We start from the raw sequence: 18,909 nt of genomic DNA, 5'->3' as shown, positions 1-18,909 counted from the left end.
CAAATTGGTCCAGAGGGGCACTTCAGGCCAATGAGGGCAAAGGGGCAGTGGCTCGAGCTGCTATAGCTATAATGTCTGCACGTCTATGGTTAATGATATGAGTATGGCTGTTGTTAACATACATATTTTGTTTGACATTAAACCGGTTTTAGACTTTACCTTGCTAAGAGATGAGCCACCACAACAACCCACAATGTGTCTATGGAAATTGAACGTACCTGTGGGTCTTACCTGGGCGTGTCTCCAACATCGCAGTAAGGTGAGGAGACATTTGAAACTTAGACGGCCACCTCCTCTGTATTATTTAAATACCACTGAAGAAACTACCTCCGTGCCTCTCAGGGACGATGGATAGCCGAGTGAAAGAAAGTGTTGATCAACCTCTCGTAACCAACGACGCGAACAAAAGGTAAGAATAATGTTGAAACATGTTCTATTTGATGTTCTGGTTCAATTTCGCTTTATGAATCCTAGCTTTTTACAGAACCGGTCTTTATTGCTTGCTACCTGCTATGTAAAAGTATATTTGGAGGTTAGTTAGGTTAGTCAGGATGAGAGTTTACAATATCTCCTATAAGTGTTAGACTTGTGGGCTCACATTGGGTCACTTGCTAAGTTCGCCGCCTCCGGCACCAGTTTTCACACATCCATCCATTATCCAAACCGCTTATCCTGCTTTCAGGGTTGCGGTGATGCTGGAGTCTATCACAATACCTTTTAAACTGTGCAAAACATCCGGTAAAACAACGCAGCTGAATGTGGCTTTTGCTGTCATACAAACAGACGTGTCATACTCCAGCTTGAATTCTATGATCTTTATACTTGTCCCCTTGTGAAAAGTAATCTGATACTGAAGGATTCAGCTGCGTCATTCGATCTCTAGGCCACAGAAAGTCTGCCTGGTTGCAATCATTGTCATGCCAATCATCAGGGAAAAGAGACAGGAAGAACAGATGAAAGAGGAGAATGACCCTGTTGTTATTGTAATCCTTGTTTCCAAGTTTCTGGTCAACACCATTGGCTATCTATGAGCTCTTTCAAGGCCCAATCCGTGATTTATTTGACCATATAAACCGGAGGTATATTAACATACAGAAATGAAGAGTTGAGTAATAGATACGCACTTTATGTTTTTCTCAACTATCATAGCTATAAATATCAGCCTGTTTTACTCCAGTGTTACAAACATCACCGATGTAAAGAAACATCTTTATGTGTGCTCAATAATCCAGGTAAGAAAATCAAAGAAGGTTGAATCACTTCATCTGGACACAACGTTTACTGACATACGTTTCATCACTTAACTAAGTGACATCTATCCATCCATCCATTATCCGAACCGCTTATCCTGCTCTCAGGGTGGCGGGGATGCTGGAGCCTATCCAGCAGCCATTGGGCGGCAGGGAGGGAGACACCCTGGACAGGCCACCAGCCATCACACAGGACTGACATACGCGCGCGCGCGCGCGCGCACACACACACACACACACACACACACACACACACATTCATACTTAGGGGCAATTTAGTACGGCCGATTCACCTGACCTACATGTCTTTGGACTGTGGGAGGAAACCGGAGCACCTCGAGGAAACCCACACAGACACGAGGTGAACATGCAAACTACACACAAAGAACGACCTGAGACGACCCCCAAGGTTGGACTACCATGGGGCTCGAACCCAGGACCTTCTTGCTGTGAGGCGACAGCACTAACCACTGCGCCGCCGTCTTCGGTCTTAACTGACTGCAGGTATCCCCACCCTTATAAACAATACAGTAAAATACAGTTGCATAACGACCGAAACCAACGATCAGTTTCATATGCAAATATGATGGTGACCATTAACTAGAGTTTCAATGGCCATGTGTACTATTCACAGAGGATTTGGGGATGTTTGCAATCACAGTATTGTAAAATGGGGACAGATGGCACCACCTAGCCATTGGTTCAGATTTGTGGGCGACACCTGGGTTAAAATTAAATCTCAGGACATACCACATTTCCGCAACCACATTAACTCTGTGAACAACCACATTAAGTTCAACAGTGAGGATGTGAAAAATTACAGGTTAGCCTTCTTAGACTGTAAAATTGCAATTAGTGATAGGGACATTTGATTGTTGACGTTTACCGTAAACCAACACATACTGAGTCGTACTTAAGTTTTGACTCTCATCATCCACTGGAGCACAAACTAGGAGTCATCAGGACGCGTACCACCCTGGGAACCATCACCCTCCAGCTGCCCCTGGCTAGCAGCCGAAGCAAGTCCAATGAGCACCGCTACCAAGGAGGCGATCAAGCCCGCCAGTCTGCTCTGTAAAGTTATTGAATCTAATTCCAAGGCAGCAATGTAGTGTTTAAATTCCTTTATTAACTTATTCAGCTTCCATGCTTGGCAATCGCAACTATCTAAAACGATTCTACAGTTTCGGGGTTTTTCTTCTTCTTTCTTTCAACCCACAACCATTTACAATAAAATGAACCAAGAGCGCCCCTCAATGGATAAAATAAAACAACAACATATAAACCATAAACATTACATGCTCCTCCTCACGAACTCAAAAGATCCCTCTGAAGGGAAACAGCTAGCTCACAGCGGTTAGCAAGCTTGTCAGGGTCCCGCAGTGCCAACTTGTAGAGTCAGTTAGCCAGTTAGGTACCACCAGTAGCTAGCTAACTAGCATTACTCAAATAAACACTGTGAAACTCAAAATCACGGAACAAGAAAACGCACAAGGAGGAAGGATGATCCCAATGACCAACGCTGTTTTACACTTGTGGACCTCACAAATATACATTATACTTCGTCTCCACAAAACCAGCGGTGACACAGAGCAGCACAAGAAGTAACCTCTCTCTTCAGCGTGTCGACTCAGACCCCCAGATTTCGCCGTGATTTCGCGGCTACAGTGAATTAACAAATTATGATTGGCTCTTTACAAAATTCAAATAAAAACACGTTAAATGATTGGCTCATCACAAAATTTCACCTCAACAGCGGGAATCTCTACACTACAGAGCATCCTGGTAAATGTAGTAACTGCAGAAACAAGATACAGGACATACAGTTGAAAAAAATTTCTATATAGTGTGCATTAATCGTATTTTACAGGTCCTTACACTCTCCCCCCACCAAATATACAGCATGCCCCCATGCGGACGTAAGCAATAAGGTGAAACAAACAAATTAAACAATCAAAACAACAAACATAGTCTAGTACTCAAAAACTAACTATGGGTGTAATGGCATGCATAGTGCATGGCACAAGTAAAGGCCTATGTGTACAGTTGTTACATGGAGCTTGTGAGTTACACCACCAGGCATGAGAACTATTGTAATTATCAAGGAAATGTGAAGTCTATAAAGTTGCTAGGTGAACCCCACAATGTCGTGATGCTACTACACTGTTCCTACTCTGCACTCCCAGTCTGCCATAAGTCAAGTAGGTTCTGTGAATAATGTTGAACTGCAAAAGTTTATGGCGGCTGTTATATGAGAAGGTAAGTGCCCTCTCACAAAACGATTCCCATTCGTTTTCTGCAAAAGAATAATTTAGGTCTTGCTCCCATTTTATCCTATTGTTTAGGGGTTTAGTCTCTGTGAGGGCCAAGATTCTATTATAAGTTAAGGATAAGATGCCTTTGGGTTGTGTGATACCTTGTAGAATATCATCGATTGGGAGGGGCTTTAGTAAAGTGGAGTTTCCTCCCTGACATGTGCTGATATAGTGTGTTTAATCTGCAAGTATTTGAAGAAATTAGTAGTAGGGAGGTGGAAGGCTCTACATTGCTGTTCAAAGGTCATAACAGTTTTATTCTAATAAAGATCCCCAATTTTTTTAATTCCCCAAATGAATCATATCTTGGTTCTGCCATCTCTAAGTGCATGTGATAAATCAGGGTTAATGTGGAAGGGAGTATTACAGTGGAGTGCAAAGACACTATCAAGACGTGTCTGAATGTCAAACCAAATTCTGGCTGTGTGTTTGATAAATGGGTTACCAGTAACATTTTTCAAGAGTATGATATGACTGGATAAAAGGGATGCCGGCCAATGGCACGGCTGATGTATGGCACTGTTCTATTTGTTTCCAAGGTGGGGGGTAAACTAGATCTGTCTGCCAGAGCCATAATGGCCTGAGCTGAGCTGCCCAGTGATAAAATAAGATAAGATAAGATAAAATAAGATACTTTATTGTCATTGTGTAAGATAAGATACTTTATTTTAATTGTGTACACACAACGAAATTTCGTTTGGTGACTCTCAGACCAGCAACACTAGACAAGGTAAATGATTAAAAAAATAATATAATACAGCTGAAAGTCAGGGAATTTCAATCCTCAATACTGGGGGGTATTATAAAGGGTTTTGATTTTGACTCTAGGGAACTTCCTCTTCCAGATGAATGTTGATATTATCCTTTGTAGATTTTTTAAGAATTTCTTATGTACAGGTATGGGGAGGGACTGAAAAAAGTAAAGAAATTTAGGTAGGACGTTCATCTTACTCACAGTTTACTCGCTTGAGAAAAGAAATCTGCAACTGCATCCATCTGTCCAGGTCATTTTCCACCTTTTTAAGTAGCAAGTCATGGTTTAGGGAGAAATTTTTATCTAATTGGTTAGGGATCTTTAAGCTCAAATATGTTATGAAGTGAGTGTTCCACTGAAAGTGAAAGTTGGTCCTAGAGGTCTTTTCAGCTAAAGAACTAAGGGGCATGGCCACACTTTTTGTGCATTAATCTTATATCTGGTAATCACACCATAGTTAAGCAAGAGATCCGTGAGGGCAGGCATGGATGAAGCTAAGTCGGAAAGAAACAAAATTATTTCATCCGCATACAGAGAGATGACATGTTTCTCACCCCCCAATATGACCCCAGGGATAGAGTTGTGCGACCTCACTGCAATAGCAAGAGGTTCCATTGCTAGCGCGACGAGTAGGGGGGAGAGGGGGCAACCCTGTCTGGTGCCGTGTGAGAGGGGGGAAAAGGTGGCGATATAACAGCACTGGTCTGTATTCTGGCAGAAGGGTTAAGATACAGCATGCGTATCAACCTTAGTATATATGGGCCGAAATTCATTCTGCGAAGGACCGCAAAGAGAAAGTGCCACTCTATATGGTCAAAAGCCTTCTCTGCATCTAGTGAGATAGCTATGATCAGTTTTTCCATGGATTTGGCACAGTGCAGTATGTTAAGGAATCTCCTTACGTTGTCTATTAAGGAATGATTCTGTATGAATCCAGTCTGGTCTGTACTCATGAGTGCAGGAATTACTCTCACAAACTGAGTGGCTATAATTTTGGTTAATATTTTTATTCAGATGACACAAAAGTGAGATTGGCCTATATGATTTGCACAGATTAGGGGCCTTCCCTGATTGCGGTAAAACTATAATAAGGGCCTGCTCCAGGGATTCAGGTAACCGGTTATTTACTATGGAATGATTGAACATGTCTAGAAGAGGGTCTATTAATTTATTGGCAAATGTTTTGAAGAAATCTCTATTTAGAATCAATCAGGCCCTGGAGCTTTACCCGAGGGCAATTGCGCCATAGCGTCTAATACCTATTGTTTGGTTATCTCACGATCGAGATCTCCTTTCATTGTTTCTAATAGTTTAGGGATATCTAGATTGTCCAGACATATCCTGTGTCTTCTCACCCTGCGAGGAGTAAAGAGATTTGTAGAAGTCTAAGCTTTGATTTATGAGCATTGGGTTGCGGACCAACTCCCAACCATCACACCGCTTAATGGCCGGAATACATCTAGCCGCTTCCTTCCTTCTTATCTGCCATGCTAATAATTTCCCTGCTTTATTGCCTTGTTCATAATAGTGTTGTTTGAACCAAGCCATCGCGTTCTCCACCTCCCGTGTAGTAACAGCATTGCATTCCGCCTTTTTGATAATCAACTGATCTAAAGTTGCTTGTGATTGTGACTGAAAGTGTTGCTTTTCAAGTTCTTTGATGTCCTCTAAAGAGTTTAGATTGGATTGATATTGGGTTTTTTTGCCAGGAAGAGTAACTAATTATGATACCTCTTATATAAGCTTTGAGGGCCTCCCAAATGATAGACGGAGAAGCAGAATTTTTGTTTGACGTTAAGTACCAGTCCAAGTGTTCATTAATTATTTTGATGAAGGCCCTGTCATTGACTACGTGGTTGGGGAATCTCCAGCGTTTGGAGTTTGTATGGGGGTCCTTAATAGCCATCTGAAGCAAAAGGGGCGCATGGTCTGAGTGTGTTGGCTAAATATTCACAGGATGAGACAAGGTGGATTTTTGCGATGTGAATAAAGAAGGTATCAGTCCTAGAGTAGATGTTGTGCATATGCAAGTAGAAGCTATATTCACGTTGAGATTTATGTCCTTCCCGCCAAATATCGACTAAAGATGGGTCTAAAAGTTATTTTTCCAAGGGCTTTAGCTGCTGAAGTTAAACGTCTAGGAGTGGAGGAGGACCTGTCCATAATGGGGTCTATTACCAGATTGAGATCGCCACCAATTATAAGCTCTGAGGGGGTGCATGATACTTTAAGGAAGAGATTCACATAGAACTTAGGGATCGTCTTGGTTTGGGCCATAGATGTTAAGCAGTGATCAGTTGATCTCCAATATGCCCCCTGACTAAAATATATATGCCCTCCCTATCCTTCTCAACCTGTTCTGCTTGGAAGGGAACCCCCTTTCTTATCAGAATACCCCCCCCTTGCAAGAGAAGTAAAAGAGGGATAAAATATTTGGCCTTGCCATTGTCTCCCCAATTTGCAATGCTCTATGCCATTTAGGGGAGACTCTTGTATATAAACCACATCAATTTTATGCCTTCTAAGGAAGCAGAGGATTTTACGTCGCTTGGTTTAGTCCGTTAGTGTTCCATCTTAAACACTGTTATGGCTGCGCACATGTGGTTGTTATGGATACAGTTGGTAGATCACAGCAACTAAAATTGTAGCATAACTGAAAACATGATTTGGCTGTGCCATGAGGGGTAGCTTGAGTAAAAAAAGAAGGAATGAAAATAAATAAAAAAAACAAATAAGTACAAGAATATTGGTGAGTCAAGTTCGAATAAAAGAACTGCCCTGTCCGCTACCCATCCTCTCCCCCTCAAAACCCACCCACCCCATAAGAACGAAAACTGGCCTGTTTCTTCCCATTGTCATGCGTAGTAACAACATACACTACCCTAGCAGGTGAAACCAAGCTGCCTAAACTAAATCAGAGTATTTATTAACCAAGTAGGGATAACTCAACAACCAAGCAACAACAAAGGAACAGCCAATTAAGAAACACTTACAATGCGTCCATGATGCCCAAAGGACATACACTCACCAGCCACTTTATTAGGCACACCTGTCCAACTGCTCGTTAACGCAAATTTCTAATCAGCCAATCACATGGCAGCAACTCAATGCATTTAGGCATGTAGACATGGTCAAGACGATCTGCTGCAGTTCAAACCGAGCATCAGAATGGGGAAGAAAGGTGATTTAAGTGACTTTGAACATGGCATGGTTGTTGGTGCCAGACGGGCTGGTCTGAGTATTTCAGAAACTGCTGATCTACTGGGATTTTCACGCACAACCATCTCTAGGGTTTACAGAGAATGGTCCGAAAAAGAGAAAATATCCAGTGAGCGGCAGTTCTGTGGGCGAAAATGCCTTGTTGATGCCAGAGGTCAGAGGAGAACGGCCAGACTGGTTCGAGCTGATAGAAAGGCAACAGTAACTCAAATAACCACTCATTACAACCAAGGTATGCAGAAGAGCATCTCTGAACGCACAACACGTCGAACCTTGAGGCAGATGGGCTACAGCAGCAGAAGACCACACCGGGTGCCACTCCTGTCAGCTAAGAACAGGAAACTGAGGCTACAATTCGCACAGGCTCACCAAAATTGGACAATAGAAGATTGGAAAAACGTTGCCTGGTCTGATGAGTCTCGATTTCTGCTGTGACATTCGGATGGTAGGGTCAGAATTTGGCGTCAACAACATGAAAGCATGGATCCATCCTGCCTTGTATCAACGGTTCAGGCTGGTGGTGGTGGTGTAATGGTGTGGGGGATATTTTCTTGGCACACTTAGGGCCCCTTAGTACCAACTGAGCATCGTGTCAACGCCACAGCCTACCTGAGTATTGTTGCTGACCATGTCCATCCATTTATGACCACAGTGTTCCCATCTTCTGATGGCTAATTCCAGCAGGACAACGTGCCACGTCATAAAGCTCGAATCATCTCAGACTGGTTTCTTGAGCATGACAATGAGTTCACTGTACTCAAATGGCCTCCACAGTCACCAGATCTCAATCCAATAGAGCACCTTTGGGATGTGGTGGACCGGGAGACTCGCATCATGGATGTGCAGCCGACAATTTTCCGCAACTGCGTGATGCTATCATGTCAATATGGACCAAACTCTCTGAGGAATGTTTCCAGTACCTGTTGAATCTATGTCACGAAGGATTAAGGCAGCTCTGAAGGCAAAAGGGGGTCCAACCCGGTACTAGCAAGGTGTACCTAATAAAGTGGCCAGTGAGTGTATGTGAACGGTCATTTTCCTGATCACAAGGAGTCAGTGACAATCATGGTATCAAGCCAGCACTTCCAGATGGCGTCTCCCCAAGTAATGCTCTGCCGGCACCGGAGAGGAAAAGGTGCGTCTGCCCTCCGGTAGATCTATGACCAGGTCAGTGGAATGAAGTAGTCTGAAGGAAATGTTCTTGTGCAGTTTTTTCTTCATCCGTGTGAAGGCCTTCCTTTTTTTGTAGAGAACAGTGGACATATCTCTGAATATCATAAGGTATTTTCGTCACGTCTGTAAAGCGAAGCAGACGGATCACTAGGGCCCGAGGTAGGCCGCCTCCATCGGGACGCCGCTGGAGTGGGCGGTGAGCCCGCTCTATCTCAATTGAGTCCCCGGTCTCTAGGCCTAGTATTTTCCGGAGCCATTCTTGTAGGAAGACGACTGCGTTTTCCCCCTCAACTCCTTCTGGAAAGCCAACCAGCCTTAAATTTTGCCTTCTTGCCCTGTTTTCCAAATCATCGAGCATTTCTTTAGCTCGTTAATTTCTCCATCTGTCTTTTTTTTTTTGTAGTCATCGAGGTCTTGGTGTACGAAGTTGAGACTTCCGGTGTAGCTCCTGCTTGTCTTTGATCTCTTCAACACGTTGCCCCTGGGCGCGACTATCGCTGATAAGTGTTTCCACCGACTCCGATATAACATACAACTTGTGGTCCAACAAGGTCTGAATTTTGTTAATCGCTTTGTCCATTTCCTCAAGAAACCACGTCGATGGGGCTTCGGCATTAGCTTTGGTCGGGCTAATGCTAGTGTAAACTACTAATAAGACACGTTAGTCCCTAGCTAACGAATCTGACCCTTTAGCCGAGCGGTTAGCGATGTCGCCTTGTGGTGCAGTACATCCCGTATCGAATCCCGCACGGGGCAAGAAAATAACCGGTTACACTAACGCTAGCCATCCACGGGGTGTTTGTCTTTCTTCCTTTGTCGCTGCTTCAGCTTTTTTTCGGGGACATATCCAATCTAATGGTGTTGAGTTGCGATGAAAGGCGGCAGACGTTGTTTCGGTACTTGCGTTGCACGGAAAGGGGCTCAAATAAAGGAATTAGAATAGGAGCTGGTTTCACTGCGTCCGCCCTCTACGCCGCCATCTTCTTTTCCCCTCCCCCCGCGCAAATCCTTGATAGGGAGGAACTCTGGGTCGAACGGGGAGTCGAAGAGGCCATCTAGTCCATGGGCCAAGACCCAAAATATGACATACCGGTACCATCTTGGTGGGCAAATTCTAGTTGTGATTTTTTTTGTTATCCCCATACATCCCTAGTTTAGGTTTTGATATGATAGACCTCCCAGACTGGTAGCTTTTTAATGGTTCTCACCTCATGAAGTAAACCACCCCCTAAAGTAAGCTGCATGTTTGCCGCTGGTGCATATCCTGGTTTAGGCTCATGGTCAAGACACTTTTCAATGTTTTATAAGATTGTGTTTGGTATCATTTTAAAGGGTGTTTTCTAAGCTTTCATTCAAGCCCACTGGTGAAGCCGTCTGATAAACATATAGGTCACTACAGCTCTTCAAACCATCAAAAACACACATTTTTGTACAATTTTCTCCTAAACTATACAATTTATTTAAGCCCTGTGGTATCAGGGAACATCAGAGACACAAAAGACAGAAGATTACCCACAGCACTCCAAGGATTCAGGAAATGTATACTATACCCATACAATTTCATTGTTAGATGTGATTTCAGGCCTAAAATAAGAGGGATGACTTTGGCCAAAATGAGGTGATAACCACGAAAGAGCTACCAGTCTGAGAGGTCTATCATATCAAAACATAAACTGGGGATGTATAGGTATACAAAAATCACAACTAGAATCTGCCCACCCAGATGGTACCAATATCCGGTCTGGCCCATGGACTAATCTATGTTAAGAGGGAATGAGTTTCCCTGAACCGATTCCCCAACCCTTTGTGAATCGTACACATGGCCATTGTAACTCTAGTTAATGGTCGCGCCCATATTTGTGCATGAAACTGGTCGTTGGTTTCGGTCGTTATGCAACTGTGTTGTTTATAAGGGTGCCTGCAGTCAGTTTAGACTGAAGAGGTCACTTACATGAGTGATGAAACATGTCTGTCAATAAACGTTGTGTCCAGATGAACTGATTCAACCTTCTTTGATGGAAAGAAACCTTTAACATTATGAGAAAGCATTAGAAACACATATTTAATCATTGTTTAGCGTTAGTCCTCATATTAACAGACCTGTCAATCAATTTGGGAGTGACAGCAGCTTCCAATCCTGTGTTTTGTGTTTTGGTAGCAGAGCAACCGGTTAGTTTACATTTGGGTTAAGGATTGTAGCTTTAAGCTCCATGTGGCCTTTTACTGACAGAATTGACCCATATGGATTTGAGAGACCTCATGATTTTGAAAACTACGAGGAGATGATGGATGAGTATGCAGCCGTCCTCAACAGAAGGTCCATGAGATGGTCCAAACTCCTACATGGGCAAACTCATGTGGAAAAGAACTTGAAAGGTTAGAAACACACACACACACACGCACGCACGCACACACACACACACACACACACACACACACACACACACACACACACACACACACAAAGCTAGAAAGAGTACTGAATATCCCTATTAAAGTAAAAGTACTGCTACTTTAGTGATAATTTACTGGAGTACAAGTAACATTGTTAATGAAGAAAATAACTCAAATAAGAGTAAAATGGGTTTCTTAGTGAAAACGTCCTTGAGTAATAACTTTGTGAGGTACTTTTGTTCTTTTCATGTCTATAACCAAAAAAAAAAGAAAAGGAAACGTTCTTTAGATAACATAGCCCTAACCTGGACAAACACACTGGATGAACTGTCGTGGAAATTGCCTGCAAACACTCAAGACTGTTGGAGTAGTGGCTGCCCGGGTGGTGTGGCAGTCTACCCCACTGCCTACCAACACGGGGATTGGCGGTTCGAATCCCCCTGTTACCTCCGGCTTGGTCGGGCGTCCCTACAGACACAATTGGCCATGTCTGCAGGTGGGAAGCCGGATGTGGGTGTGTGTGCTGGTGGCTGCACCAGCGCCTCCTCTGGTCGGTCGGGGCGCCTGTTCAGGGGGGAGGGGGAACTGGGGGGAATAGCGTGATCCTCCCACGTGCTACGTCCCCCTGGTGAAACTCCTCACTGTCAGGTGAAAAGAAGTGGCTGGCGACTCCGCATGTATGGGAGGAGGCACGTGGTAGTCTGCAGCCCTCCCTGGATCAGCAGAGGGGATAGAGCAGCGACCGGGACGGCTCGGAAGAGTGGGGTAATTGGCCGGCTACAGTTGGGGCGAAAAGGGGCTGGGGAGACTCTTGGAATAACACACAAAACATTGACAGGTTGAGGATTAAAATATATCGTATACAGTATGTTGGAGAGAGACCATACATGCGGGTAATGCAGCTGCATAGGGCCTGCATGCATGGACCCCCCTCTTTATCTCACCACTATCGTATCAAAGATCCCGACTTGAGCACTGAGTCTACGGTATATGGTATGTTCAAAAGTGTACAAAGTGTGCCCACGTGTAATTATGCACATGTGCACTACTGGGTAGCAAAAGCCACACAGAAGAGCTGGCTAGCGGGTGAAGTGTCAAGACTTTGCACAGCGAAAAGCCCAGAGAGTGTTCCTATGATGTAAGGGGGACTTATTCATTGTTTTGTTTTTTTGGGGGGGAGGGGGGATTCCCCCCCCTCTTTCTCCCCAGTTGTACCTGTGCAATTACCCCACTCTTCCAAGCCACCCCGGTTGCTGAACAGGCGCCCCGACTGACCAAGTACAATTGGCGAGAAAAAGGGGGAAAACCCCCCCCCGAAACTTCCTCAAACAAATTCCTTATTTAGCCATTAATAATCACTTTCTAATAGATCCCACTTTTTTCCTCTGTATTTAAGTTACCCCCTCTTTGCCCTTTTCGTTAATTATGAAAATGGAAATAGCAAAGTAGAATACTTTATTATACATCAACTCAAATTAAAATCACTATGATTTTACTGTACACAAAAAAGTACCGTTGAGGGGAACAATGTACTCTAGTACTTTAACAAGAGTAGCTGTAATTCGTTTGTTTCCACCTCTACACACACACACACACACACACACAAGGGAGAGACAGACAGACAGACAGACAGACAGACAGACAGACAGACAGACAGACAGACAGACAGGAAGGGGGAGTTTTTGGTGCCTATCTGATGTCATGCTAAAATGTGTTGTGCAAGTGAAGCGGTACGTGCGTAAAGGCGTACCCGGTGAGCATCGAGCCAGGGTCTGGCTGGCCACCAGCGGCGCCCAGGAGCACCTGGAGAGGAACCCAGGTTACTACCAGTCGCTGCTGGCCGTGCAGCATGACGCCACGCTGGAGCGGACCATTCACACAGGTCAGCCCCCCCCCCCCCCCGCTGGCCTCGGCTTTCTCTACTGCAGCCACTCTTCAGTTCACTTGGAATGGAGGAAGGGCCACATAAAGCTGACTAGATCCCAAGCTAAAAAAAAAACCCAAACAAACAAGCACAGCTTTCTCGCCATTACAGCGACCGTCTCAGAAGAATTTAGTACACACACACACACGTATTTCCCTCCATGTGAGCATTATGTAAGCGCCACTTTTGTTCCTGCACATGTGCATGTTTTTAACACATTCCACTGCTGTTATCATTAAACTCTGCTCGCTTGCACTTCTTGCTAATTTGCATAATGTTTGTTGCACATCCTCCCCGGCTGTTATCTCAGTGAAGGGGCGGGGGGGGGGGGGGCGCTGCGTTATTCCTAGGGGACGACACGTTTGCTGAGTTTTCTGTTTGTACTCGTGTTTTGAATGGATCTCTTGGATTCAAACGTCCCCACAACAAGGACACGCGGTGTCATGGCACTACTGCGGATGTGGGCCACTTCAGGCAGTGACGCGGCACTGGCGGCCTTCTTCTGGCCCTGACAAAATGGATGTGAGCCTGAAGTGGCCCACATGTGTAACAGCAAATATGGCCCAAATATGCCAAATCAAACGTGGGCCTTTTTTGGCAAAGATGTGGTGCTCTCAGCAACATGTGATCTGGATGTGACCCTGAAGTGGCCCCGTGTGGTAAATGGAGAGTATGGCCCAAGTATCACAAAACAAATAGGGGCCACCTTTGGTAAATATTTGGCACATGCGGCATTGCTATGGCTCGGTTCTGGCCCAGATCTGGCAAACAGTAGCGGACCTGTATGTGTTCATCAGAGTTGTAAGCAGCTTGTAGTCGGAGGGAAACATGGTATGGTCCATCCGAGGGGGGACTCGCAGGAGGCTGAATCAAACACAGACTTGTTCATTTTTATTTTGTGCTGGAAATTGTTAAATGTTTTGTCCCCATTTTTGTTTTGGATTTCCCTCTGGAGCTTCGCTGAACACATGTTAACTTTACAGGCCTGCTTGATCTGTTTTAGAAACGGACTACTCCGGCGTGAGTGAGTGAATAAGTAAATGAATAGGTGAACAACAGAATGAGGGAGGGATCTAATAGGTGGATAAGTGAGTGACTGGATACACTAATAAAGGAATGAGTGAGGGATCTAATAGGTGGATAAGTGAGTGACTGGATACACTAATAAAGGAATGAGTGAGGGATCTAATAGGTGGATAAGTGAGTGACTGGATACACTAATAAAGGAATGAGTGAGCGGAATAAATGAATGAGTGAATAAGTAAAAAAGAATGAGTGACTGATTTAAGTGAATAAATGAGTGAAAGAATAAATGAATAAGTGAGTGAGTGAGTGAATGAGCAAGTAAGTGAATAAGTGGACAAGTGAGTGAGTGAGTGAATATGCGAGTGAGTGGACAAGTGAGTGGCTGAGCAAGTGAATAAGTGAGTGAGTGGACAAGTGAGTGGCTGAGCGAGTGAATAAGTGAATGAGTGAGTGAGAGAGCGAGTGAACAAATGTCTTTGCAGGTCTGTGAGTTGCTTTGCATCTGAAAAGGTTCCTCCGTCTTTCTTGGCAGACATGCACAGGACCTTCCCTGACAACGTGCTGTTTAAGGACACCACAGAGCCATGCTTACAGAAGCCTCTGTACAACGTGCTGCTGGCCTACGGACACCACAATAAGGCGGTGGGGTATTGTCAGGTAATGAACACATGCCGGACCCCTCTGCATTCAACAAAACCTCTTTCTGTCAGAAGAATGGGGCAAGCTGGGTTCTTTTCATACTTACCAGACCATCTGCGTCCCATTCAGCAAGCTGCCGGCACATTTGGTTTATCCCCGGCTCTGATAAGTCTTCCAGCTACTGAAGCTTAAATGTTTTTTCACTAATCAAACCTCATACGGACCAAATGAGACAGACTGAAAGCAAAAACAAATCAGTTGTATGACTTTGTGTAAGATTATAGATTGGACAAGACGTTTCTAACTTCACATTAGTACACTGGTCAGACAGTTGCCCTTGCCGTATCTTCAGTTAAGCCCTCCCCCCTTTCTGAAAAATATGGTTTAGGTGTAAAGATAGTACGCCCATGAAATCATGTCCCTGTTTGTGTGTCTGTAATTCTGTAGCGTATGTCAGACACCCATCATCTATACCTGCCTTACACAATTCGAGGGTTGCAAGGACATGGGATCTATCCCATAATGCATTGGATAGAAAGCAGAGAGACATGCTGGACAAGGATGTCTCTTCTCTTCCATTGCAGAACCCGCACACACAATCACTCACACATGCAGGCAATTTGTGTCACAGGGAAAAAATGTTGAAGTTTCCGAAGGAGACTTAAAATATAAAGCACTGAAAACACCACACAGAAGAGCTGGGATCAAACCCAGGATCCTGCTGTTAATGAGGCTACAGCGATAGCCACTAAACTACCATTACACCTCTTTGCCAGACACTTTTGAGCTTGTGGAAAAATTACGCATAGCACTGTTTGTGCACACATCCATTCCCTATTTCCTTAGACACACACACAGCCTTCTGCACACCAGCAGCCACTGACAGGTGACGCAGGTGCAGGTCATCCAGACAGGTCACCTGCGTCACTCTCTGATCTCTCTCTAAGGGCATGAACTTCATCGCTGGTTATCTTGTGATCATCACAAAGGATGAAGAGAAAGCCTTCTGGCTGATGGACGCCTTGCTGGGCAGAATACTCTCAGGTAGGCATTGCGTCGCTTTCATTTCCTGCATATTCTCACCAGCTCATGCACTCTTACAAACACAAGGTTGAACTCGTGTGATTGCTGGATGTGGTAGACTACTACAGCCCAGCCATGTTGGGGCTGAAGACCGACCAGGAGGTTCTCAGCGAGCTGGTGAGGGCCAAAGCGCCTGCGGTGGGCCAGCTCATGGACCAGTACCCCGGCATTTGGACCCTGGTGGTTTCACGCTGGTTTATCTGCCTCTACATTGACATACTCCCCGTAGAGGTGAGGAGAAGGGGGAGGTGTTGTCTGATAATCATGCCGGCAATGCTCACAATGATGCTTAAACCTTCGATGCTTAAGTCCACGATGCTCGAATAAATTGTTGCCACACAGCCAAATGTATAACCACACCCGCCTTTCAGACAGTACTACGGCTCTGGGACTGTCTTTTCTACGAGGGCTCCAAGGTCCTTTTCCGTGTGGCTTTAACTTTGATCTGCCACCACCAGCCGGTCATCCTGAGGAGCCGCTCTCTGTCCGATGTCTGTGAGTGTTTCAAGCAGATCAGCCGTGGAGCCTTCACCCTGGACTGCCACTCCTTCATGCAGGTGAGACTGCCAGGTGAAGAGAGAAAATAATGATAATCTGGAAACCTACAGGTCTCCTTTATCAAACCTGCTCAACTTCGGAGAGGGGGGCAAATGTGACAAAACACCATTCAACAAATATAGCCCCCCCCCGCACGCGCGCACACGCACTGTGTTGTGTGTGCTGCATTATAAAATGCAGTGTGTGTGTGAAGTGCAACAATACATACAAACTATTTAGCACTCCACAAACCCCAAAGCCTTAAAAACTCCTGACGTGTGTAAGCTATATAATTGCCTGAACTGCTGAACCTCTCTTTATTTTATTTTGTTTTTTTATTCTTTTCTTTCGTTTTGTATTTTATTTACCTCATAACCCCTGGCATATATGTCTGTATATATTGGTTTTGATTGATTGATGTTGATTAATGTTGCAATTTATAAATAAAATGTGTTAAAACACACACGCACACACACACACACACACACACGCACACACATGCACACACACGCACACACACACACACTGCTCTACTTCCGCTTTCCGTCCCGTAAGCCCCTCCCTCCGGCCCAGCTTTAGGCGTGTGCCCGGGTTTGCGCTGTCAAAATTCGTATGCGTATAAAAAGTGTTTTTTTATCTCTATTTTTTTAATCTTATTTCCTCCATCATCGTTATTGTGAGGGATTGCTTTTCTAACGTGTGACGTGTTTATTAAGATCGCTATTTCCAAAGTGCCGCGCTGTCCTGCGCACGCGCGCGACATGATTGACATTGCGTTAGGGACGCTCCTTAGCGGTGATTGGTTGTTTCATTGGCTTGTTAGCGAATCAAAATACAGCTCCAGCAGCGGCCAGAGGGACATTTATCTGATGGCCACCTGTCGGTATAGCGTGAACATTTCACCAAATTATTACAAAATGGAGTTAAAAAAGAAAGTTACCTCCCACAGCTGTGATTGTTGAACCCTCCTTTGTGTGACGACAATCTCAAAACTTACACAAACTTGTTTTTTTTTTATTAACAGAAAATATTTACGGAACCCGGAAGTCTGTCCATGGCAACTATCGGTAAACTGAGAGAGGCGTGCAGACAACGCATCACGGCAGAGGAGCCTGGCCGACCCTGAGGTCCAGTATTTGCTGTAATACTACTATGCTGTCATAGACTTGTACAAGTACGGACCATCCGTCATAATGAGAGAGTACCGTACCGATGGCAACACGAAACCCTGCCACAGCCCAAAGTACACACTAACAGCCGCTTATACACGTTCGTTGTGTTTCATATCGCATCCTACCAGTTTTATTTCAGAGCTGTCCAGAAGCACCTCTTCACAGTGACCTACTGATCAAACAAGGGCGAATCAGTTCATCTGGATACGACGTTTAGTGACAGATACGTTTCACCACTCAACTATGTGACATCTTCAGTACAAACTGACGGCAGGTATCCCCCACCCTTATCAACAATACCGTTGCATAACGACCGAAACCAGCGACCAGTCTACACCCGTCTACAGGCCAGTGGCCACTCTGTCAAGGATGAGGATGTGCACATCTTTGATAGGGAGGAAGGCTGGTTTGAACGGGGAGTCAAAGAGGCTATCTGCGTTAAGAGGGAACGAACCGGGTGGTTGGGTTGGGTTGGGGGGGCTAAAAGTACATCAGTTGCCATCTTACAATGCTGTGATTGCAAACATTATCAAATCCTCTGTGAACAGTACACATGGCCATTTAACTCTAGTTAATGGTCACACCCACATATGCATATGAAACTGGTCCTTGGTTTTGGTCGTTATGCAGCTGTATCCTTTATAAGGGTGGGGATACCTGCAGTCAGTTTAGACTGAAGAGGTCACATAGATGATGAAACCTATCTGTCAATAAACGTGTATCCAGATGTACCGATTCAACCTTCTTTGTTTTTCTTACCTGGATTACTGAGCACTCAAGTAACCTCCTGAACTTTCTCTGTAGTTTGTGATTGTATTGCACTTTTTGTCACGAGTCACAGTTGGCTTCAAATTTGTTAGTGACCCCATACACAAGTCAGAAAACTTTTCTGAGCCAAGAGATTACAACACATGAAAAGTATTACTATAACTATGTGTGGGGTCTTAGTGGATAAATAAAGTATTGTTCCACAAGGGTAGAGAACAGCTACAACTATGTACAAGTGCACAAGAGTGCATGCCTGCGCTTGTAAAAAAAAGAATGGGAACCATTACCTGAAGAATGGTATAGTAATTTAAAACCTAAATTTGTGCATTAGTTTCCACTACTGCAACCCCAGACTCAAATAGCATCAACTCCCTACCCATGAAACGATTCAGGCCAACCCAAAGGTGAAGTTTGACCACTGACCATTTTCAAATTTGCCTGGTTAAAATATGCAGACTCAACCATTATGGATGAACTGATGATTTGTATTTTATTCAGATACCTGAAGACATTTCAAACACTGAATAAAAAAACAAAAAAAAAGTGTTTCAGTTCAAGAACGTTATTACTCGAACCAACCTCCCACTTTAAGGTGTGTTGCAAACTTCAAACTAACTCCTGTTCCAAACATCAGAGGTCAGATACCTTCAGGAGG

The 18,909-nt window shown here is 44.4% G+C and overlaps 1 protein-coding gene across 1 annotated transcript; it reads left to right on the top strand.

Moving 5' to 3' along the window:
• Positions 1 to 347: 347 nt before the first annotated feature.
• Positions 348 to 17,567, top strand: LOC130121030 (growth hormone-regulated TBC protein 1-A-like). Its single transcript, XM_056289866.1, has 8 exons — positions 348 to 409; positions 10,942 to 11,087; positions 12,829 to 12,987; positions 14,588 to 14,712; positions 15,642 to 15,738; positions 15,836 to 16,008; positions 16,149 to 16,334; positions 17,339 to 17,567. The coding sequence occupies exons 1-8, from the start codon at positions 348 to 350 to the stop codon at positions 17,438 to 17,440; spliced, it is 1,050 nt and encodes a 349-aa protein (XP_056145841.1). The 3' UTR covers positions 17,441 to 17,567.
• The last annotated feature ends 1,342 nt before the right edge of the window (positions 17,568 to 18,909 follow it).

Source organism: Lampris incognitus, chromosome 11 (genome assembly GCF_029633865.1).
Source record: "Lampris incognitus isolate fLamInc1 chromosome 11, fLamInc1.hap2, whole genome shotgun sequence".
In the NCBI taxonomy this organism is placed as follows: Eukaryota; Metazoa; Chordata; class Actinopteri; order Lampriformes; family Lampridae; genus Lampris; species Lampris incognitus.
The sequence above is the reverse complement of the archived record's forward strand: the minus strand, read 5'-3'. Positions and strand labels throughout refer to the sequence as shown.

What these genes read in the sequence shown, in the direction of transcription:
- LOC130121030 (XM_056289866.1), top strand. Translation starts at nt 348, where the DNA reads ATGGATAGCCGAGTGAAAGAAAGTGTTGATCAACCTCTCGTAACCAAC. An exon ending in GGAGCGGACCATTCACACAG is followed by an intron (nt 12,988 to 14,587) that starts GTCAGCCCCCCC and finishes CTTTCTTGGCAG; the next exon opens with ACATGCACAGGACCTTCCCT. An exon ending in ACTGCCACTCCTTCATGCAG is followed by an intron (nt 16,335 to 17,338) that starts GTGAGACTGCCA and finishes TTTTATTAACAG; the next exon opens with AAAATATTTACGGAACCCGG.